The sequence below is a fragment of the Cottoperca gobio genome, chromosome 12 (genome assembly GCF_900634415.1).
Source record: "Cottoperca gobio chromosome 12, fCotGob3.1, whole genome shotgun sequence".
NCBI classification, from domain to species: Eukaryota; Metazoa; Chordata; class Actinopteri; order Perciformes; family Bovichtidae; genus Cottoperca; species Cottoperca gobio.
Genome location: NC_041366.1, coordinates 20014094 through 20033065, shown reverse-complemented (window position 1 = coordinate 20033065; position 18972 = coordinate 20014094). Strand labels below are relative to the sequence as shown.

The 18972-nt window shown below is 40.4% G+C and overlaps 3 protein-coding genes and 1 non-coding gene across 7 annotated transcripts in view; 1 reads left to right on the top strand and 3 right to left on the bottom strand.

Annotated features, from left to right (window-relative positions):
- ttll11 (tubulin tyrosine ligase-like family, member 11) overlaps positions 1 to 3765 on the bottom strand; it is a 19879-nt gene extending 16114 nt beyond the window's left edge. Inside the window, exons 1-2 of one of the 3 annotated variants that reach the window (XM_029444631.1) lie at positions 3531 to 3648; positions 2565 to 2959 (exon numbers count right to left, since the gene is read on the bottom strand). In XM_029444631.1, the coding sequence (XP_029300491.1) occupies positions 2565 to 2885 (321 nt within the window). In that variant the 5' untranslated portion in view covers positions 2886 to 2959; positions 3531 to 3648. Of the gene's footprint in view, positions 1 to 2564 lie in introns of all 3 variants that reach the window. The other 2 variants (XM_029444632.1, XM_029444630.1) reach the window with 2 other exon arrangements.
- A 1811-nt stretch (positions 3766 to 5576) lies between these two features.
- On the top strand, positions 5577 to 10804 carry dipk1b (divergent protein kinase domain 1B). Of its 2 annotated transcripts, XM_029444021.1 has the most exons (6): positions 5577 to 5932; positions 6099 to 6202; positions 7164 to 7298; positions 8424 to 8531; positions 8866 to 9042; positions 9460 to 10804. In XM_029444021.1, exons 2-6 carry the CDS (start codon positions 6134 to 6136, stop codon positions 10270 to 10272), a joined length of 1302 nt encoding a protein of 433 aa, XP_029299881.1. In that variant the 5' UTR covers positions 5577 to 5932; positions 6099 to 6133; the 3' UTR covers positions 10273 to 10804. The 2 variants fall into 2 exon arrangements, with proteins under 2 accessions (XP_029299881.1, XP_029299879.1); XM_029444019.1 differs by having other exon boundaries at positions 5577 to 6202.
- A 1984-nt stretch (positions 10805 to 12788) lies between these two features.
- Positions 12789 to 12897, bottom strand: LOC115017247 (small nucleolar RNA SNORA17). Its single transcript, XR_003833242.1, has one exon. It is a non-coding gene; the product is annotated as a small nucleolar RNA SNORA17 (small nucleolar RNA).
- A 2656-nt stretch (positions 12898 to 15553) lies between these two features.
- LOC115016370 (28S ribosomal protein S2, mitochondrial-like) lies at positions 15554 to 18886 on the bottom strand. The gene is made up of 4 exons (XM_029444048.1): positions 18731 to 18886; positions 18361 to 18477; positions 17552 to 17672; positions 15554 to 16225 (listed from the first exon to the last, which is right to left on the bottom strand). Exons 1-4 carry the CDS (start codon positions 18753 to 18755, stop codon positions 15703 to 15705), a joined length of 786 nt encoding a protein of 261 aa, XP_029299908.1. The 5' UTR covers positions 18756 to 18886; the 3' UTR covers positions 15554 to 15702.
- Between the last annotated feature and the right edge of the window lie 86 nt (positions 18887 to 18972).

Below are 18972 nucleotides of genomic sequence, written 5' to 3'. Positions count from 1 at the left end.
TAACAGAGTTGCATCTCATTAATGAGTTAGCTTGAGAGCGTGTGAAAACAGGGAAACCCTGCTCCACAGCCAAGAGCTGCTATAAATACTGCCACACAGAGAACAGTGTATACGTGTCTCATTGCATCAGGGGAGGAGGTCAAATACATTTGAGAGGTTTCTAGAAATAAGGTTGAAATATAGCCATAGCGTAGCATACATGCTGCCATATACATTATATCAAGTTAAAGCAGATCTGCCTCCAGTAAACAGCATTTAAGTTATACAGGTTATTATTGTTCTATACATGTTCCAAGGTCTATGTGGCAGTCCATTTAAAGTGTCAGCTTAGTCTGTAGAATCCTGATCAAACAACAAAGCCCGTCATTAAAGGCACGTTATCGGTCTTATTATCTGAAGTCAGTTATACCCTCAGGCTCGTCCTCCTCTCTCTGCCTAAAAGAGGACTAGGAGTGTTATTGGATTAGAGGCTCTTAAGGCTAATCATTTCCCACTGTGTAACAGTATACCATATGCTGAAAGTCAGCTGACAGCTGTCTCTCAGGCCAGAACATACTGCAGATGTAGAGACGTCGTCATTTGGATGTAAATGGTCCTTAAAAAGGATATTTCTGATCTTTTTAAGTGAAGTATAAAGGTGCTTATACAAGTCAGTGTATACCATACAGTAGATGGCGGTCAGGCACACCCTCAGAAAGCCATTTCCAACGGGGAACTGAAGCTTTTATCAGCGCTCTCTTCAAAGCCACCAAACTCCATTGACTAAATCAGTCATTTTACGTTGCAGAACGCAGGGTGTTTGGTGTTTTAAAGGTTTAGTTTGAATTTAACAAAAGTCACACAATGACAACCCATTGAGGCAACGGTAGACCAGCAACCCCCATCTTCTATGGGGTAAAATCACTGTTTTTGTCAATGGAGTCTGGTATAGGCTTCAGTTCCCCGTCAGAAAGGGCTGTCTGACAGCAAGGGGAAATGTTCTAACTACAGCACACACCTAAACTAATCGTGATTTTCTAGGTGGAGCTTTTCTTTTAGGAGTCTTAAAAACATATCAACAGCAGTACATTGCTTAGCTTCCTCGTTGGTACTTTTTTTTATCCATATTGACGACGTTCCGACCTTCATCTACTGTAAATAATGCAGCGACTCTGGATAAGTAGGTCATAAAACACCAAAACATCCAAACTATACTTTTAAAGTTCTCCGTGTTACAACTCCTTTAAGGGTTCTTCACCGATACATATTCATTTCATAATTGACAAACAAGGCTACTTGAGTTTCAACCCCTTCAAAGATGTTGAGAGGTACTTTCAAAATGGCCCAGGATCTATAGCGCCCTGGACTTTGTTGGGGGTGCACCGTGAGGACAAAGCGTGGTAATGTATAGGCCTTCAGTCTACCGTTTCCGATACCAGACCTCGAAGGCTTTAAGTGTCACTGCGTGGTCACCGGTGATAAGTAGAGTCTTTACTTCACCGGTCTCATGGCGTCGCCCTTCTTTACTTCTCATGCATAATGGACACCATGTTAATAATGGCTGATAGCAGGTATTAATTGCATCACATTCAAATTGACCAGATGGTGTTTGTGGCTCGGAGAAATAAGAACTGTGTCAATTAGGTGTCTCATAAATGTTTTAAAGATGTTACTTTATATGTAGAACAACTTTCATCCTCGTCCATCGTCTGTAATTTCATACATTAGAGGCAAACAAACTTGCATTGATTGTCATCGGAAAGAATAATACAGCTGCAACGACAGAAAAATTATTTGCCCCAAATATTTTTGATAATTGATGTCATTTTTCATGCAAAAATGGTAGAAAATGCGGTTTTCAGCCTCTCAAATATGGAAAAGTGTTCTGCTTTTCTCTGTTATATATCAAATTAAACTGAATATCTTTGAGTTTTAAATGATTAATCAATTATAAAAATAGTTGGCAATTATTTTTCTGTCGATCCGCTAAACAATTAGTCGATTTCTTATATCTTGCATGGATTATAACACTCCTATAACCTGAGATAACTTTTAAAGAGCATTTAGCAGTCGATAAAAGAAAGTAGAATCTTAACTGCTGCAGCCCATGAACATTACCGTCATGGACAATTAGGACAAGATTAAAACCAATCTAGTAATAATTACATTAACCAACCGCCCCCTGGAAAACCTATTATATCTGAATGGGGCTTTTGTAATAGTTTGCAGGTTTGTTTCTTTTTTTGTCGTCCTAAATCTGAAATTCTATTTATTTAATACAACAGTTGCACATGTGAGGGCAATGAGTTTATATGAATAATTAATGTAATCAGGTTATAGAGATGTTTTACACTAAAGCTGCAGCACCTCATGCACAGCTTTCAAGCATATAATATAAAACAGAGAAAAGCAGGAAATCTCCATATTTGAGAGGCTAAGAACATTTCCTGACATTTCTGCATGAACATTACTTATAGAAAAGCTGCAACCAGCATCTTCGTGTTTCATAAGAATAAAACCTGCAACAGCACGTAAATAAATAGCATTTCTCCAAAGACAAACATAAAGAAACTCATGCATCACACCTCTTTCCATTTCAGCTGCTTGATGCTTAACTTCAGTGCCTCCAACGAGGTTTTGGCTTTCGATGTATCCACCGTCACTGGTCTTCTCTTCCTGGCCAGCTTGAATCCGTCCTCACGGCGTGCGTCTTGGTTGTTTTTGGAAGGATGGATGGTTACCCCATTATTCTCATTATTCTTGCCCTGCAGTATTTTCCCAGTTCCTCTGATGTGAAGTGTCCGTTCGTGCCCTTGTTTATTCAAGTTTCTCCCAACATGCGCGGAGACCCCCGACCCATGCAACGACACATCTGAGGTGTGTTTGTTTTTGTCATCTCTCCCCATCTTGATTCGACTTTTACCCCTGTGTTTACAAGTGTTGGCCGCATCTCTGCCAGCTATGGTGATGTTGGGCGGGTCTGGGGACACAGAGGCAGGGGGAGACGAAGACACTGGCACCTGCTCATCCTCAACATCCACACCCTCCTTCTCTGCATCCTCACCAAATGATTTCATTTGCTCGATTTGAACCTTGACTTTTACATAACGCTCACTCATTATGCGGAATGCTACGTGGAGTGACGCTGCTGGACAGGGCACAGTGGCACCACAGAGAGCAATTATAATCCGGCAAGCTAACGGTATTCTGAAATAACGTAGAACGCATTGCTAGCTTCAATGGCTCATTAAACAGTAAATGTCATTTGCTTCTGTCAGATCGTTTCATAAACAAGAGGAAACCGTTGAGATATGCTCACAGCCTTTTCTAGCTAGTTACCGGTTGCCAGCTCAGGCTAAAGAAGTAACCTTACCTTAATTCAATGAGGAACTTCAAAAGGCTAGCAGCTCTCACAAGCTTGACCTAACGTTAGCACTTGTAGCTAGCAGCTAATTGAAGATAGCTTAACCTGCCGTTAGCCTGTCAAACTTCATTGAGCTAGCACTATGAGCCGTTGGCGAAACTACACTTTATCTGATGACAGACTTTACCTTACGGGCACCGTTATCTGTTTTTCTAGCGGTGACCAGCAGGGTTGTCATGATGGCCACAGTTAGTCCTCCGGTCTGTGTGTATATCATCGTGTATACCATCGTGCCTGTGTTGTGAAGCAGCAGAAGGCAGAGCCGCCCGTTGCCCAGCCTCCATCGGCTTTGAACACAGCTGATGCTGCGTTTTGGTGCTCCTCGTATCCTCCGACTTTCAGAAGACATGTTGGCTCTATGACTTGAATTATGAATAAATGTTAATTATAATAATGTGTACGTGTAGATATTGATTTTAAACGTGGATTGATATCACTGAAATGTTGTGAAGCCGTAATATGTACCTTTTCAATTGGTCTCTGCTTAGAGGTGGTTTTATCTCCGACTTCACCTGAAGGCAATACGGGGATGCCATGTTTCAGTGGCTGTCTCCCACTATTAGAGCAAAACATAATTCAATATCCTCAACCAGATACCTTATTATTCACTTTACTGAGGGCTATATTAAGTGTTGTTCTCTGTACGTGATGAAAACAAATACAGTAATTTATATTAATTCGGTAACCTATGTTTAATGTCTTTGTGAACATGTATTCAGTTTGCTCTTGTTTGTTCACCAATAACGAGTTATCAGTGGCTTCAACAGTCAAGTTTCAAGTTCTTTTTTTATCGTATGCACAACAATTATAGATAAACAGTATTTGGCAATGAAATATTGGATATCAGGCTCCCTCCAAAAATGCTTATTACAGAGAGAAGAAAATCATAGCAAGTAATAGTAATAGTAAAATCAGAATCTAACACATGTGATTGTGCAAGTTAAAATATAGGGTTAAAATATAAACACAAAATATGTCCTAAACGATTCTAACATATTTCTCAACACAACTAACATTATTTGAACTATGTAGCCTATACATGTGTCAATGTAGCTGCTTTCTACTGTTTATTCAAACAAACAATAACCCTGAAGTTATTTTTTATTCAGGATAATGTTGTGGACTTTATATTTGAAACTCCCAGAGTGTAATTTCTGATACTGTCCTGAGATCAAATGTCTAGGGATCCAAACATGTATTATTAGAATCACTGTTTTGGAAGATAAAAATAGAAATGACTACTTTAACATGTGTCAAACTAGCAGTCAGGCAAATTCACATGAGGTGAAAACATGGCTGGTGATACTGTACAACCGTCCCTGAACCAAGTACTTTCATTTATATGTTAGAAACCTAAAGGCCTTCATAAACTAAATGACATGCTAAGTTTATCTTATTCAGTTGCATGCTAATAGGTGCTCGGGTTAATTAGGACATTATATGCAGTGCATACAACACTTCTTGTTGGCCATCTTGTGTGCTGGCTAACTTCCAATTTAGCCCTATGCTAACTTGGGGTTAAATAATTCAATCGTACGGCTCTTCTAGACTTCGCAAATGTTATCGGACCTAATTGATCAAATTCTTATCGAAACGAGTCATTTCGAAACAATATATGCAGCGTTTTAAAGAAAGCACAAGGCCAGTAAGTCCTGGAGCACGCAGATGGCTAATACACCCCTGGACTGCACAGATGGAAGTGACCTTTAAACATTAATGAGAGCCTAAATATAATTTTTCATTTTAATCATTTGGGTGGATCTGATGGATTAATTATGTATATTTTAGACAAACCATCAGAAATTAATGGTTGCACCGTTTAGCCTACATATATATCACAAGGCCACTTAAATAAATTGTTTCAGGATTTAGCACATTGAAGTTTATAATATAGATATAATATACATATATATGGAAATGTACATGTCCAGTGTAAATAGTATTAGTTTTATATTGTTGGGGGAAATCGCAAAGTCTGTCCCTGGTTTCCCTACAATGTGTAGCTTTAATCTTTTCGTATTTATTGTATTGAGTTTCAAGGTGCTCACAAAACTGGTGTATAAATCCCTCAAATGTAATCTTGTAAAAACACATTTCTTATTGGAGCAAGGGGGCTCTGTGAGAAAACAGACGGACAGGAAGCAGATTTATGTCGGCGGTGTAAAAACATCTCACAGCTGATCCCGCATCTTTCCCTTTAACGCAGCGCAGTGATGAGTCGCTGGGAAGCAGAGGTTTGCTGCTCATCGGGAGACCCACTGGCTATTTATGTGTCACATTTTCTTCTAGTTTAATCTGATGGGCTAAAAGAAGAAAATGCTTTTAAATTAATCGGATTTGCTGGTGATCGCGGCTGGACTCTGGGGAGGAGGAGGAGGAGGGGTCTTTAAATCTGGGCTGTAACCGAGATGCTCTACCCCATATGGAGCTGAAATGTAAATTTCTCATTTCCAAAGACCCACTCTTGATCTTTTTTTTTTTCCTCCGGTGAAGGATGTGTGTTGAAAAATAGGATTACGAAACTATCAGGTCAGTTCCAGTGTTGCATCAGCTCCGTGGCGTTTTTGCAATAAAAGATAAACTGATGGAAATATTATGACATATGCTGCGTGTAAGAGACGCGCTGGGTTGTGGTTATTTGCGACGCATGGCGCAGGTTTGCCGTAACGATGTGATCAGATAGTGATCCCTGCAGGTTTCTCGCTGCGCTGCCTCCTGACAGAGTCGCTCATGATGCCGAGGGCTGTGCGGAGACTGGTCCATATGGTGCTGTTCTGCCCCCTGTCCAAAGGTCTGCAGGTATGTATGGATAGCATGGTGCTATAAAATGGTGAAATGTAACTAAGTATATGTATTTTTAAGCACAATTTTCACATGCTTTACTTTAGTAGACCTACCCCCCCCCCCCCCCCTCTTATTTTTGATATCCTATTTAAAGTACAATTTAGTCCCACAAAAAAAAAACCTCAATAAACAATACACAGGAAACAGGAAACAAGGAGCCTAAATAAAAAGCCAAATAAAATAATAGGCAATAATAAAATAAATAAATAATAACATTAATAGTATTGATGATTATATAAATACAATTAAAAAATACAAAAATAAAATAAAATAAGTATTTTTATTTTATGGTACTTATGGAAATATTTTTACTTTTTACGGCACCATATTTATTACGTCAATTACTAAAAAAAAACATGATATGCTTATAAGATATGATGCAGTAGGCGTTATAGTACTAATCTACCCAGTAGTATACAAAGTATCTGAGCTTAGCTCCACATTGCTGACCTACAACATCAGAATGCTCTCACTGTACATGCAGGCCTATTTGTTAGTGATAAAAACCGAATGACATAATATTCAGTTACCAGTTATATCTGCAGTCCAGTCCACGTGCATCACAACATGTTGCGAGTCTTAATAAAAAGGGATTTAAAAAAAGTATTTTGGTGTTTTAGAGGGTGAGTTCAGCGTCACACAATAACACAAAGAAACTAACCAACGGTCCACAGCAGTGCGTTGCTTAAGACACTGACTATAGATAAGTACCCACTTCAAACAATCCAAACTATCCCTTTAAAGGATCTGAATATTTCCCCACTGCATATCAAGATATCAAGTGAGCAGCTGTTCTTTCAATCAGTTGTGGTTTAAGCCTATTTTTATGATCCGTTGTCATGGATTCTTGGCTTACTGTGTTTTCTCTTCTCCTTCCCATCCATCCCTTTCCTCTCTTTCCTTCCACCCTCATAAGAGTCGTCTGCCATCCATTAAGGTGAAATACCTTCTCCTGGCATGGCTGGGCATCCTCATCGCCAGCTGGGTCATCTACATGCAGTATGCCTCTTACTCTGAACTGTGCCGCGGGCACGTCTGCCATATGGTCATTGTGAGTCTCTCAATACTGTGACAACTCATTTTCTCTAAATTCGGTTTCTGATTTGCGATATATTAGTGTGTAAACCTGGTCATAACATCAGCACTGGGTGCTCAGGATGCTGCAGGGAAGCATCGTGTCTTCACATCCTGCTGCACAGACATCTCAGCGGTCATGCCTCCTCATTGATTTAATATTATGTGAACATTACGGTTCATTTGTGGGAACTAAATTCATATCATGGTCAGACTTCAGTTTACGTGGTGTGGTTAATGTAAGACGCACATAACAAGTGCATTACAGATGATGTTTGTAAAACGTTGTTGCAAGATGGGGGAAAGCTTTGCTTCAGTATGGATTTGTTTTGAGCCAAGAGAAATAAATGCTACGCTGTAGTTACTGGGTGAGAAATAAACTGTTATTATGTCATTTTGTTATATTTGTGTCGATGCTTGGGGTAGATATGAAACTAGCTTTGTTGTTGTTGTTGCTCCAGCTGAGTCACAGAGCAGCAGAGAGTTTTAAGGTAGAGCAAGAAAGAATACAGGCGACATGGATTAAGACAACAAAGCTCAGCTGCTTACAGACAACATGACTTCAAAACTAAAGGGGAATAAGGCAGGACAACTGGACTGTCTTGTGAAGAAGAGGAGGGACAGTTGGGGGCTGCTTGCATTGCCCTCTTCCTCCATACAAGGCCTTTGACGCTGGGTAAAGACACAGCTCATAAAGCTGAACTCCTCTCCTGCTGTGCGCAGCTGTTTCCAGAGCTTTCTGTGCCTGACATGAAACAACTGAGATCTATGATGTAACAAAGAATCACATCTTCACACCAGTGTGTGTGCGTGTTAATACTTTTACATTTATTAGTGCATTAGGTCATTTATTTATATTGAGAGAATTAAATTCTTAGGTAAAAGGCTGCTGTTTTCAGGACATGAAACTTCATCTAGCTTTTTATCATAATTATATTGTACTTGGACCAATGTAGCGGTAAAAGCACAAAAACAAAAGCTTTTTCTTCAAACTGTTTCTCTGGTTGCGTGGATAGAGGAGGAAAAAGGATTTGCGAGAGGACGAACACAACCTAACTGTTTCCTGTGTTTAATGTAGAGCATTTCCTGTTTCCTGTTGCAGTGTGATCACTACAGAAGGGGCATAATATCAGGCTCGTCCTGCAAGGCGCTGTGTGATCAGAGAGCTCTGACCTTGCAGCGCTGCATGTCCACCTCCTCTACACATCAGGTAAAATAAACACACACACACACACACACACACATACACACACACACACACACACACACACACACACACACACAGACACACAGACACAGACACACACACACACACACACACACGTACAGTATGTTAATGACACACATGCATTGTTTTACATAAAACATATTGATTTAAAGTCGCACAGGTTTTATTTCATCTTTAAAATATAAGCATACATCCCTAAAGCCTTGTGACTATTCAAGCCCACGCACATGTTTTTGAAAACCCTAAATATAAATTTAGCATACAGGATGCAGACACGTTCTCTCACCTTATTATTGTCTCATTGTTTCTCTTGCAGGTGTACAGTGGACTGTGGAAGGAGAGACCTGTTGTGATCAAGTGTGGGATTGACGATCCAGTGAAGATTGACGGGGCTCCAGACTCTGTGCTGCGACAGGAGATGAGCTTATTTGACAAACCCACTCGTGGAACCTCAATGGATGAATTTAAAGAGATGCTGCACAGCTTCCTTAAGGTCCATCTTTAAGCAACTAAAACAAAAACATTAATAAACTTCTCACAGACTGGAGATGTACTTAAAAGATGGGGGCAGTACCTACTACGTTTGTAATTTAAATAGAAAACACACATGTATTGTGATATTTACTGGACTTGACAATATATGCAATAAAGTCGACTCCCTGGTGGTCTCCCTCCAGCCGGCTGCCTTTTTATTAAAGTTTTTGGAGTGAAATTTCATTTCCATCAGCTGTTCCCTGTCCATTGCACTGCTTTCAAAGACTGCTGCGTAGCTCGCGACCAGTTAGAACATTGAGTCATGGACATCATTTGCAAAAATAGATATTTGAATAGTTGGAATGTTTGTTTTTTAGAAGAAATATTCAAATGTCCACTTTTAACAGCCCTAATCACCATATCATCTTTCTCACAGGCTAACCTTGGGGAGCAGCCATCTTTGAACACCTTGGTGGACAGGGTCATTACACTGGCTGATGTCAACCAGGATGGCAAAGTATCTCTAGCAGAGGCCAAGTCCATCTGGGCTCTACTGCAGATCAACGAGTTCCTTCTGATGGTGGCGCTGCAGGAGAAGGAGCACACCCCGAAGCTGCTGGGTTTCTGTGGAGACTTGTATGTGACCGAACACGTGGGCCACAGCTCCCTCTACAGGCTCGAGGTGCCTCATTACCTGCAGGCTCTGGTCCCAGAGGTGTTGAGCTCCAGCCTGAACCACTGGCTCGCCCCCGCCTGGCCTCGCAGGGCTCGCATCACCATCGGCCTGCTGGAGTTTGTGGAGGAGGTCTTCCACGGGTCCTACGGGAGTTTCCTGATATGTGACGCCAGTCCTCGCCATGTGGGCTACAACGCAAAGTATGACTGCAAGATGGCCAACTTGCGCAGTGTGGCGTCCGAGGCGGTCGTGCGGGGATTCATGAGGGGGCGGCGATGTGAGACTAACGCAGACTGCACCTATGGCCGGGACTGCACGGCCACCTGCGACCGACTAGTGAAGCAGTGTAACACTGAGGTCGTACAGCCCAATCTTGCAAAGGTGTGCGTGCTGTTGCAGGATTACCTGCTTTTCGGAGCACCTTCAGACCTCCGTGGGGATCTGGAAAAGCAGCTACGCACCTGTGTGACACTCAGCGGCCTGGCAAGCCAGATGGAGGTGCACCACTCGCTAGTGCTCAACAACCTGAAGACATTACTGTGGAAGAAAATATCTAACACTCAGTATTCTTGAGAACATCTTGAGTGTCCAACCTCTACATCTACATCATGAATTATTACAACGTGGTCGTTTTTGCTTATGAAGCTTTGCCAAATGTTTTAAAAGGAGGCGGTTATTACTGCGTTTTCTCTCTGCATTGACTGTGAATAACAGAAAACTGTGATACAATATGAAACAGCAGATTAAGACTTTACTTTTTTCTTTTGTTTTCATGTGTTTAGACATAATATTCTCAGGGCACTGCCTGTAACTTTATTTGTAATTCATAGAATAGTCTTTTGTCTATTCCCATCGAATGTCAAATTTGACGCGGCGTGATATTTTGTACAACTTTAAATATGTGTGGAACTGTGTATAAATGAATCTCCATGTAAAACAGAGATAGATGGAACAATACAGAAGCACTAATATGTCCCTCCTGGTATTGATCTGATATTGATAATGTATTTAAATCAATCTGAACAGACTGGAGTTGTAAATGATGATCATGATTATACTTGAATGAACTTCTAACCCATGAATAAATGTCATTTGGTTCAAATTATCTCAAACTCTGGTAAACTGAATGATTGAAAACTGCTAAACCTTCCAGTTTCTTTGTGGTAACTCATTTTGAAACAAGGATCCTTTAATGTAAAGGACCAATGTGTAGGATGGAGAGGCCGATTGTAAGCAGCTGAACACTCCGTCGCTCGTCCCTTCTTATATCAGCGTGTCGGAGAACGCTAGCGGTCTTCAGGTTTCGTAAAAAATTGCAAACGACTCTCTCTAGAGCCGGAGTTTGGTTTGTCCGTTCAGGGCTGTGGTTCGTCCACAGCCAAGAGGACGTTCTTGTGCTCAGTGAAGACCACGCAGGCAGAGGAAAAGGTCAGACCATCTCCCAGGAAGAAGTAACAGCAGAAGATACGGAGCCGGCAGACACTGATGATGAAGATACAGAGCTGGCAGACAGTGATGATGAAGATATAGAGCCGGCAGACACTGATGATGAAGATATAGAGCTGGAAGACACTCATGATGAAGATACAGAGCTGGAAGACACTGATGATGAAGATACAGAGCCGGCAGACACTCATGATGAAGATACAGAGCTGGAAGACACTCATGATGAAGATATAGAGCTGGCAGACAGTGATGATGAAGATACAGAGCCGGCAGACACTGATGATGAAGATACAGAGCCGGCAGACAGTGATGATGAAGATACAGAGCTGGCAGACAGTGATGATGAAGATACAGTCGGCAGACAGTGATGATGAAGATATAGAGCCGGCAGACACGAAGATACAGAGCTGGCAGACACTGATGATGAAGATACAGAGCCGGCAGACCGTGATGATGAAGATACAGAGCCGGCAGACACTGATGATGAAGATACAGAGCTGGCAGACACTGATGATGAAGATACAGAGCTGGCAGACACTGATGATGAAGATACAGAGCTGGCAGACACTGATGATGAAGATACAGAGCTGGCAGACACTGATGATGAAGATACAGAGCTGGCAGACACTGATGATGAAGATACAGAGCTGGCAGACACTGATGATGAAGATACAGAGCTGGCAGACACTGATGATGAAGATACAGAGCTGGCAGACACTGATGATGAAGATACAGAGCTGGCAGACAGTGATGATGAAGATACAGAGCTGGCAGACACTGATGATGAAGATACAGAGCTGGCAGACACTGATGATGAAGATACAGAGCTGGCAGACACTGATGATGAAGATACAGAGCTGGCAGACACTGATGATGAAGATACAGAGCTGGCAGACACTGATGATGAAGATACAGAGCTGGCAGACAGTGATGATGGCAGACAGTGATGATGAAGATACAGAGCTGGCAGACACTGATGATGAAGATACAGAGCCGGCAGACAGTGATGATGAAGATACAGAGCTGGCAGACAGTGATGATGAAGATACAGAGCTGGCAGACAGTGATGACAGCTGTCAGTCACCAGTCACAGTCTGAGTCAGAGGACACTGACTGCATTTGAGGGAACCAGCCCAGATTGTTCGAGGTGCGTGAGATCATTGATCTTCTTCTGGATGATGTATGGAAACTGCTGGTCTGATTTCCCGTCTGTGGTGCAGTTAAATAAAAGACTCAATTACATTTAACCTTTTATTGATTATCTGGTCAACAAAATATCACAAAGGTATCCTGCTGTGTGGTCTCAAGGGGTTTAAGGCAAGTTTTTACATTTAGCACATTTCAACAACAAGGCAATTCAAAGTGCAAAAGAAACGCATTATAAAATGACATTTAAATACATTTAAAAACAGCCTTTAAAGAGTCAAGAGAATAGAAATAAACACAAGAATAAAAGTAAGCTCACCATGTCTTACATACATATCTGCAGATGGCTCCAGATGTTTGGCTTCTACGCCGTGAAGATACATCACAATCAGACAATTAGTTTGCTTGTGTTGGTTTTTAAATTCAACAATCATTTCATCCTCTACCAACTTTCCATAAAGTGATCTGTGAACTCCATCACTTGCAAATCCCCACTTGTTGTAGGTATAGACCTCAGATGATGATGATGATGTAGACCTTTTATGCTCTGCCACCTTGTGACACAGCCTCAACGCAACGTCGGACTGCAACGCCTCAAGTGGCACGCTGGACGAGAGCAAAGGAAGCGCCGGAGCACATAGTCTGCAAGTGTCGAGTCAGCATGAATTCTTACCTTCCACAGCATCTGTGCTGCTGCTGCTGCTGCTGCTGCTGCTGTGCTGCTGCTGCTGCTGCTGCTGCTGCTGTGCTGCTGCTGCTGCTGCTGCTGCTGCTGCTGCTGCTGCTGCTGCTGCTGCTGCTGCTGCTGCACGGGTTCGTCTGGTCCATCGAAGGTGATTTGTAAGGTAAATACAAATGTACGTCAATTTCATTCAGTGTTTTAGTTACACTACATCTCTACAGAAAGAATTAGAAAGCATGGATTTCCATAAACTCTCACTAATCCCTGTTGTTTTTCACACGTTTTGTAGGTTAAATAATAAATAATAACATGATTTAAAAACAAAAATAAACTAAATATATAAAAACATACTCTGAAAAATAAAATAAAAATAAAACAAAATGTGTGAAGTGTTTGGTGTAACTGACAGGAACTATGGGTTTAAAGCAGCCTCATAACAACTAAACAACACAAAGATGAATTGATTAAGTGTAATAAAGATGTACTTAAAGTATCCGGCTCGGTTCCATACCCAAAGCCATCGTGAGCCAGTCAGTTACTGTCTGCCCACTTATTGCACAACAGAGACACTGCAGTCAGAGTTGCATCTCAAAGGGCAAAATGAACCCGCAGGGGTCCAGTTACAGTGAACATTTTTAACAAGACCGGTTACCATTCTCTGAAACGCAGTCATCGCAATATCTGAGATCAGCTGTCCTCAAGAGGGCCAAGCCATGCTCCCTCTCTCTGTGCATGGACCTGCGTGAACAAGAGCGATAGATCAGTTACTAGTCACCATCAACATGTCCTGGAGTGAAGCACCAGTCGCTGTGAGTGTACGTAATTCTTTATATCCTACTTATTTTTACATTTCTGGAAACATTTCCCTGCAGCAAAGTTGGATAGAATAATTAAATTAAATATTAAAGCTTAAATCTCAGAGGGAAATATTGTACTTTTTACATTTATTTGACACAAATAGTTACTTTTAACATAAAAAAAACATGTTTTCTGATACTGAAGCCGCACTTTAATACTAATGTACCCAGTAGTATAAGGTAAACCTGGCTCCATGTTGATTAACTACAGCATTAAAAAGGCTCAAACGTGTATTTGTTAGTGATCCAAATATAATATTTCTATAATAATACTAAATATAACAATGTGAAAAAAGCCATTCTGCATGAGTAACTTTTCATCTATCCACTTTTACTTTTTATGTTAAGTACATTTCAGTATTTTAGACTGAGGTAGGCCTGTTTCTTACAGTTAAGTAAAAGATACTACTATTAATATCCATGCATTCATGTTCCAGGTTTGACAGAACTGTCCAGTAAATCTGCTCATTTAGAATAATTCAGTTAAAGTAAATTAAGTAAAACCTAAACTCTTCATGTGTGATGCCATGATTAGCTTATAACTAAAAATAGCCGGTTGCGTGTTTACCAAAGCAGGAAACTCACCAAACACAAGAAACAGCATTGGTATAAACATTCATCTGAAAGTAAACGTCGACTGTGATTAAAAGTAGCCTATAATAATAAAGATTAGTTATGTGGGAATTGAAATGGAAGTTTACGTAAAAATCTATGCAAACGTTTCAATTTGGCAACACGTGAAATGTCTTATTAGCTAATAAAATGCAAGTATTATTATGAACCTGTGCTGTTTGTCGTCACATGTTCGGACTCACCTGTTCGTCCTTGCAGCATTTTCGCCTGGTGGTAGGAGAACGTGCAGGAACTACGGAACCCGAGAGCGACCAAACTTCATCTACTTTGCGCCGATTATTAATTGTAACGCCATTAAAACTCCCTAATAAAGCAGGGTGTCATTTTGTTTCTACCGACAGGGGAAATTATTCTTACATATGTCATTAATTTAATCTGCTTTTCGTATCGTTTTGGAAAATCTTTTATTTTGTTTTAAAAATGTGTTCGAGACATACAGTATATTTGAATAATTCATTCAAATTTTCTTTTTTTGAAACAGGTTTTAAATAAATGTAAGAACAGTGAACAGTTTATCTATGTTAATGGCCCATCAGCTGACTCAGCAGCTGATGGTCGACCCGGCTCAATGAGCACATGAAGTAAACAAACTCTTTGACACATACTGATGTAAATGTACATTCAGCTAAATGTGTACTAACACAGTGAACAACGAAAAAGACAGACAATTAGAAGGGAACTTGGACACTGATATAATTTGAAAGCGTTTAGTTATTATGAAGCATGTGTTCCACAACCTGTGGGCGTGAGTACGAATGCAACAGCAAACATTATGGCAGCCAACGTAAACACAAGAGTCAGCGGTGCCCAACAGCTACATTTGCACAAAAGAAGAATATTAAATTAAAACCTGAAGACGATATGTAACAGAAACAAGATTCATTTAATAATAATAATAATAATATACACATTGTTCAGTCTTAACAACAGTAGAGCTGCGAAGATTAGTTGACTAACCTTTAGCAACTATTTTGATAATCGATTAATCGTTTAAATAATTAATCAAACAAAAATGCCAGAAAATGCTGTTTCCAGCCTCTCAAATATTTATACTTCCTGCGTTTAATATCATAATAAAGTGAATATCTTTGGTTTTGTACTGACAAAACAAGACATTTAAAGAGATCACCTTGATGAAACTGGGATGGACAATTTTCTGACATTTTATAGACTAAACAATTAAATCGAGAAACAAATGGCAGATTAATTGATAATAGAAACAATCGATAGTTTGTCGCCCTAAACAGAATGAATGAGCTCCATCTGTTTCCGTTTGTCCTTAGCACGAATGATAGTCATCTTGAATAAATGACAGAACAACTCCATGGAGCCCGGAGTGTCATCATTGCCGGGCACCGGGTACGTCAACAGGCTGGGGTTGCAGTTTGAGTCCACAATACCAATTGTAGGAATGTTCATCTTTGCCGCATCTCTGATTCCAACGTGCGGCTCAAACACATTGTTGAGAGTGTAAAGGAAGATGATGAGGTCCGGTAAGCGGATACCTTGGCCGTACTGGATGGGGGCGTTGGTAAGGAGGCCGCCCTGCCAGTACCTCGTGTGGGCGTACTCCCCACAACCCTTTGCAGTGTTCTCCACCAGGTGGCCAAACCGACGCTGGCGGCTGACAAACAGTATGACGCCACCTCGATACGCTACATGTGCGATGAAGTTCAGGGCTTGCTGGAGGTGCTCCGTAGTCTTGTCGAGATCGATTATATCCTGGTCCAAACGGCAGCCATAGAGGTATGGCTCCATGAGCCTGAGAGAAAGAGGATTAGAGTTAGGCTGTGTTGGAAATCGCACACAATTCTGAATATGAGATGTGGGCTTGCTGGACGCGATATTATTTCGCCTAGGATGGCAAAGGCCGAGATGCAGAGAAGACGCATTGCTTGAGTCTACTGAAGTGTAAAGGGTCTGGAGGTAACGGCGTACTTAATCTTTAATTTACTAAGCAGTACTTTTGATTTATAAAAGGCAAATCAAAAAGGATTTGGAATTGATGCTTCCACCACGAGCTACATGTTTATATCATTATTGACTAAATAAGTCCCAGCAGCATATCGTGCTTCAATTTACAGGGTCAGAGCAATCCCTGTGTATACAATTGACTTATTGATTTGTCAGCGGTCAATCTATCACAACATTTTCTGTTCTGGGTTTTCTCTTGCTGTGAGAAGCCATTTTAATGCATAGAGCTAGTGTTGATACTAACTCTGCATTCCCTGCATGTTTGTTGTAATGTAAAGGTAGTGGAGGGGCTTTATTGTGACGTGGTTTGAATCTTTGTCAGAGGTGCAATTGTACATTCCCAACTTGCACAATTAAATAGAAAAGCTCAGAATAAAAGGAGAGTTGTGTAGTTTAGCAACGACATTTTGGATTGTGAACAAAAAGAAGAAAATGATTATAACCCTGGACACACACGACATTTTAAGTAATATAAAATGTTTTAGATTATCTGCCTGACAGGATATTACATTTACACAGGGCACTCTGTAACTTGTACAGGGACAATTGCTCTAGCTTTACTCCACTGTGTTGGAACTGGTCATTGATTTCATTTCAAATCAATGTTTTGGAGGACAGAATCAAAGACAAAAACAAGGTCATATCCTGCACTTTGTACTATCTGGTACATCTCAATATCCAGCACTATATCTGAAACAATTACTCTACTTATTTAAAAATTTGAATAGACAAAGCAAGTGATTTATTTTACACATATTGCACGAGAATTGTTGGAGGGAGCCTGAGAACTAAATAATTGTATTGCCAACGACTGCTTCACTGGAGTTATTGTGCATATGACCAATAAAATAACTTGAAAACTTGATTTACGGACAACGCATTAGGCTTTGAGGTTGTAGAAAATGTGACCTTTAAGTATTTTCATATCATTGATTTATCAAGAAAATATTCAGCAGATTACTTAATAATGAAAATAAATATAAGTTGCAGCCATATCCCCTCACACTGAAATGGTCGAATCAAAATAATTGCTTTAACATCGTGTCTTCCTCTGCACTAGTGAAGATATCTTGAAGTTATTGGTATTATACTGATGAGCTGAATTCATACCAACCTGTGCCTGGAACCTTTTTTGTGACCCAGATGCACTCCGGCGTAGAACATTGCTTTCACCGAGAAGAGCTCTGACACACGGAAGAAGTCTGGGCTCTCGAGGGGAAGTTTCATTATCTTTTCTGTATGTAGGAGAAAACACATTGCTTAATCAGAATATGGGAAATAATATATGAAAAGCCTGTCCGGGGGCATCACTGTCGCACACGAAAAAGACACAATCTGCTTAGCTTTGAGAGCTTTACACATTTTTGTTTTATTAAATTAATTTTCAAATGTATTAACAGTGTAGCCCCGGAGCCTTTTTCCAGATATATCCAAAAACAAGATGGTAACTAGGAGCACGCTGAACGGCAAATGTAAAATACCATTGTACTAGATTTGGACAATCAGCTTTCTCTATAAAGAACACATTACCATCTGAAATTAAATTATTCACAACAAATGTTAAGTGCTGGCTAAAAGCAAACCAAAGCAGTACCTTAGTGCAGTACATGCACAATTACTGTTAATTACCCAGGTATATTAGTGTATATGCATGCATATTGTAGTAGGAGTATTTTGGGATGTGCATATTATTGTATTTCTTTATTAGTAGTGGAGTCTTGGAGTTGTATGACATTGAAAGCTTGTAACATTGTAACAGTCTTACATGTGTAGTTAGCTATAAACTCTCTGTGCAGCACATCAGTTTCATGCTCTGTATTCGAACTGTTCAATTTCATCCTCCTTATCAAATTAAATTTAAATATAATTAAAGACTAGAGACACACAAAACCGACACACACACTCCTGACCTGATTAGCTCACCTGAAACCTCGTCAGTTTGGAGTTGAGGTGTTTTGATAGACGCTGCAGTGCCATAGTGATGTCCACCAGAGGGGTATCCCAGTGTAACAGCTCTGGAGTGTCGCAGCCCCCAAAGCCCTAAATATAAGACACACATATCGGTCAAAACATCCGATATTGTTAGCTTGTAACAAGCTAGTATTGCTAGCTACACAGCTAGCTAACATAACAGACGTTGGCTATAGGCTAGACGGCTAATGTGTCAGTTAGGTTAGCATAACACAGAACAACACAACTGTTCTACGTATAAATCATTTTTGGGATAAACCTACATTATTCCATTTGTAATATTATTCTGTCGGACAATTAAACAATACTTATATGCCGATACCTTTCGTCAGTGCCCGGGCAGCCATGCTTGCTTGAGTACCTCAGAAGGTCAGGAAACTGCGACTGCGTCTTTGTAGTTCATGGACTGCCGTAAAGTTCCTCCGTCGTGAAAGCGTTCTGTACTAAACTACAATACCCATGATGCCAAATAATTGTCTTCACTTCACAACTTTATTGAAAACCAAATACAACACAACTGACATTAACACCCTTGTGTTATTTGGCTATAAAAAGGTAAACAAG

Bases quoted from the DNA above. Each gene is read 5' to 3' on its own strand.
- LOC115016370 (XM_029444048.1), bottom strand. From the start codon at position 18,755: ATGGCTGCCCGGGCACTGACGAAAG. The intron at 17,673-18,360 runs GTGAGCTAATCA...TCCTACATACAG, and splicing joins CCAAACTGACGAGGTTTCAG to AAAAGATAATGAAACTTCCC. The intron at 16,226-17,551 runs GTTGGTATGAAT...TCTTTCTCTCAG, and splicing joins AAAAAAGGTTCCAGGCACAG to GCTCATGGAGCCATACCTCT.
- dipk1b (XM_029444021.1), top strand. From the start codon at position 6,134: ATGATGCCGAGGGCTGTGCGGAGACTGGTCCATATGGTGCTGTTCTGC. The intron at 8,532-8,865 runs GTAAAATAAACA...TTTCTCTTGCAG, and splicing joins CCACCTCCTCTACACATCAG to GTGTACAGTGGACTGTGGAA. The intron at 9,043-9,459 runs GTCCATCTTTAA...TCTTTCTCACAG, and splicing joins TGCTGCACAGCTTCCTTAAG to GCTAACCTTGGGGAGCAGCC.